Source organism: Glycine soja, chromosome 17, assembly GCF_004193775.1.
Source record: "Glycine soja cultivar W05 chromosome 17, ASM419377v2, whole genome shotgun sequence".
Classification (NCBI taxonomy): Eukaryota; Viridiplantae; Streptophyta; class Magnoliopsida; order Fabales; family Fabaceae; genus Glycine; species Glycine soja.
In genome coordinates this window covers 10,838,774-10,842,618 of record NC_041018.1, presented here as the reverse complement: position 1 = coordinate 10,842,618, position 3,845 = coordinate 10,838,774, and the positions used below count along the sequence as shown (strand labels likewise).

The following is a 3,845-nucleotide window of genomic DNA, read 5'->3' as shown; positions in this document are numbered from 1 at the left end:
CCAATCAATCAGTCTCTAGCTGACAAATGAAGTTTTACTTACTTTGACCTCACAACATAAAACAGTTTAAAAAATAGTACTGTACTTCAGAAAGAGTTAACAAAAATCCCTTTGAATGCAAGAATTTTGAGCTGCTACGGATTGTAGCCCCCATGGCATTACTACCAGATGAGGGTATTCGAAAAATCAAGCTGAAACCAGCAGCTCCACCGCCTACCGTACTAGCTCATCTATAAGCTGTAGGCTGTAGCAACTAGCAATTGTCCTGTCAACTTATTCGCACATGAACTTGACAAAAAAAGCTTATTTGGAAACCTGTGAGGTACACTTTTTACCTATTTGAAACTGATAAGAGCATAACAATCTTTCATGATAAGAATAAGGCCGAGAGACTCTAATTCACACGGTATCTGTATCTGATCTTAAATGCATTCATGGTTTCAGCCACTCATATGAACCTTCAGAACAAGACCAAACTACCAGAACAATCTGAAAGAAACGTGAGAATTTCCAGTAATTCAAATTAATCATCATCAAACTTCCTTGAATATCATCACAGCTCACCTAACTAGTGTCATCCATGACCAAATACACATTTATCATAACAACAATCAGCTGTCAATTACTCAGTCATCAACCCAAAGTTGCAGCCACAAAATGGAATAAGAAAACCAGAGAGGCTATACCAAGTGACACTCCCCAAGTCCAAATCAGACCATGCCCACAAGAATGATTTCCAATTAAGAGAAGCAATAGTATTTATTAGCAGTACACGCAGGAAGCAGGCAAATTCATAACCAAATGGCAAGCAGTTTTAAACCCAAAAGGCAAAAGCAAATCGAGTCCATAAGCACAAATAACTAAAAATATCAATTCGATGTCTCAACTCTCAACTAAAGAATGTACAGAGGCTAACCTAAAAGGCAGGCATACAGTCGAAGATGAAAAAAAAAGACAGCACAGAACAGAACAGAACATGATGCAAGGTCATCCGTAACCCCTAACACAACGGTAAAACCTCTATCCTCCAAATTACAAGCAGAGCGAAAAGAATAGGGGCAGCAAAGCAAAAGAATCACATCAACATTCACCAAGAGCTCTTCTTGGAGTAAAATTCAAGGTACCACTTCACAAACTTTCTAAGCCCAGTCTCCAAATCAGTGGTGGGCCTATACCCAAGGTCCCTGTGAGCCAAACTAATATTAGCATGAGTGAACTTCACATCTCCATTGGTGGGCATTGGAAGCACCTTCTTCTTGGCCTTCACCTTAAGAAGCTTCTCCAGAATCGCCACAAGCTCACTCACAGGCACAGGGGAAGTATTCCCCAAATTAAAAACCCTAAATTGAGCAGGCCCTTTTTTCTTGCCCCCACTCCCGGTACTCTTCTTCGCGGTATCCAAAGCCCCTAAACACCCCTTCACAATGTCGTCAATGTAGGTGAAATCCCTCGCCACGGTTCCGCCGTCGAGTGACTCGAATATCGTAATCTGCTTCCCTTTCAGAATGTCCTTCGTGAAGAAGAAGTACGCCATGTCGGGTCGGCCCCAGGGCCCGTAAACAGTGAAGAACCGAAGCCCGGTGATGGAAAGCCCGTAGATGTGGTTATAGGAGTGAGCGATTTCTTCGCCGGCTTTCTTTGTGGCGGCATAGAGGCTTGCGGGTTGATCCGTACGGTCTTTTTCGGAGAAGGGGACTTTGGAATTGAGGCCGTAGACGGAGCTTGAAGAGGCCCAGACGATAGAGGGTTGAGGGTTAGCGGATTTGGAAGCTTCTAGAAGGTTGACGAAACCGGCGATGTTGCTGTGGATGTAGGATTGGGGGTTCTGCATGGCGTAGCGGACACCGGCCTGGGCGGCGAGGTGCATGACGTGGGTGAAAGGGACGACATCGAAGAGCTTGCGGAGGAGGGCGGAGTCGTTGAGGTCGGCGTCGACGACGAAGACGCCGGCGCGGTCGAGGAGGCGCTGGCGGGCGCGCTTGAGGGCGGGGTCGTAGTAGCGGTTGAAGTTGTCGAGGCCGACGACACCGTCGCCACGGCGCTTGAGGGAGAGGGAGACGTGGGAGCCGACGAAGCCGGCGGCTCCGGTGACGAGGACAGAGAGGCTGGAGGGGGAGGAGCGGCGAGCGGACTTGGCGACGCGCTTTTCCCAGTGGGAGCCGCCCCAGGAGTCGCCGAGGGAGCGGCGGCGGGGGGAGGCGGAGGGCGAAGGCGGTGACAGAATGAAGAGGAAGAGGATGAATGCGAGGAAGAAGGAGGACCAGAGAGTGAGTTTGGAGAGAGAGGAGTGGATACGGAGGCGGTTGTATGGGGATTTTTCTGGCTTCAATTTCCCTGGCGTGGAGGGTGCGTGGTGGTGGTGCTCATTCACCTGCGACATTTCATTCAGCCAGGGGTTTGAAGAAGATAATGAAGCTTTGATTTATTACTTTTTGGTTCTATGGGGATTCTTGCCACCACCCAACTCTCCTCAGAGCTAGAGATGTGTTTTATTTATACCACGTTTCCAAATTACGCACGTGCCACTAGCTGAGATTCATTCTTCATTTCAGATTAGAATAATTAAACAAGCCAAAAATATAAAATATATATTATTAATTATAATATATAGAATGATAAAAAATATTGATTAGAAGATATTGAGAAATTTCCTTTTATTTATTTAAAAAAGTTAAAGAATAATGTAAATTAATTATTAATAATAATTAAATGTAACTACCAATTAAATATTTATTATATTTTTAGTATAAAATTAGTTATTATTATTTCTTGACAAATGTTGGATCTAAAAGAATATATTAGTTTTTCACAACCTAACGAGCTAAAATTCAGATCCTATTGAAAAAGAGATGTCAATATTTATATTTTTATCAAAAAGAAATTATTGTTTGAATATGCTTCAAATAAGATTATCCGTTAAGAAAGATAATGTGAAAAAATTGTTATTAGGAGAATCATCAAATTATACTTAAAAAATTTTAAAATAAGAAATATAAATAATTAAAAGACAATCTTGATCTAATTGGTCCTTCTTTCATATATTTGATTGAATAATCAAAAGTCAAAATTTAAAATCAAGATCATTGATTAAATATAATATCTCCAACTTAATTGATTGACATGTTGCAACATAGGAAAATATTTTTATATATGAAATTAAAAAAAATGTGTTTTCTCAAATAAACAATAAAAAATACTAATGTATGATCATATTTCAAATAATATTATCTCTTAAGAAAATATATGTGAGAAATTAAAATATTTATTATCATGTCATAATAATTTATTTAACATTTTTAAACAATTAAAAAAGTAATAAATGTAAAATACATTTTCTCTCACTTTTAGGACAACTTAGAAACATGTAATCTATATTGTCAACAATCATTGACAATAATTAGAAGAAGTAATAATAATATTTTAGGAACATTACATGCATTAAAAAATATTTTTTTAACATAATTTAATACTTTTATTATAAAACTAAGTCCTCTTGTTAGTAATTATTTCACTAACTTTAATTTAGAAAAAAAAATATTACTAATATCTAATTGATTCTCACTAAAATTTAAATTTATACACATAAATACAGGTGCAAGCACTCACATATATAATTGAAAATTGATAGTTTTTATAATAATAGTTTTTGTACTCACGCCATGGAATATTATCTTGTTCATTGTTGTGTATAGGTTCAATAAAATATAAATATTTTTATTTTTTGAATATATGCATACAAAATTAAAAAATGATTTCACTCTAATAATTTAATTGTTAGTGTAGTTTAGGTGAATTGTTCCTTCCCATGAGCTAGTGTAAATTTCTCCTACTTGATTTACTAAAAG

At 38.2% G+C, this 3,845-nt stretch overlaps 1 protein-coding gene across 1 annotated transcript; it reads right to left on the bottom strand.

The window, feature by feature from the left end:
- Positions 1-733: 733 nt before the first annotated feature.
- Positions 734-2,482, bottom strand: LOC114393853 (UDP-glucuronate 4-epimerase 5-like). Its single transcript, XM_028355314.1, has one exon. The coding sequence runs from the start codon at positions 2,378-2,380 to the stop codon at positions 1,088-1,090; it is 1,293 nt and encodes a 430-aa protein (XP_028211115.1). The 5' UTR covers positions 2,381-2,482; the 3' UTR covers positions 734-1,087.
- Positions 2,483-3,845: the final 1,363 nt, after the last annotated feature.

What these genes read in the sequence shown, in the direction of transcription:
- LOC114393853 (XM_028355314.1), bottom strand. Translation starts at nt 2,380, where the DNA reads ATGTCGCAGGTGAATGAGCACCACCACCACGCACCCTCCACGCCAGGG.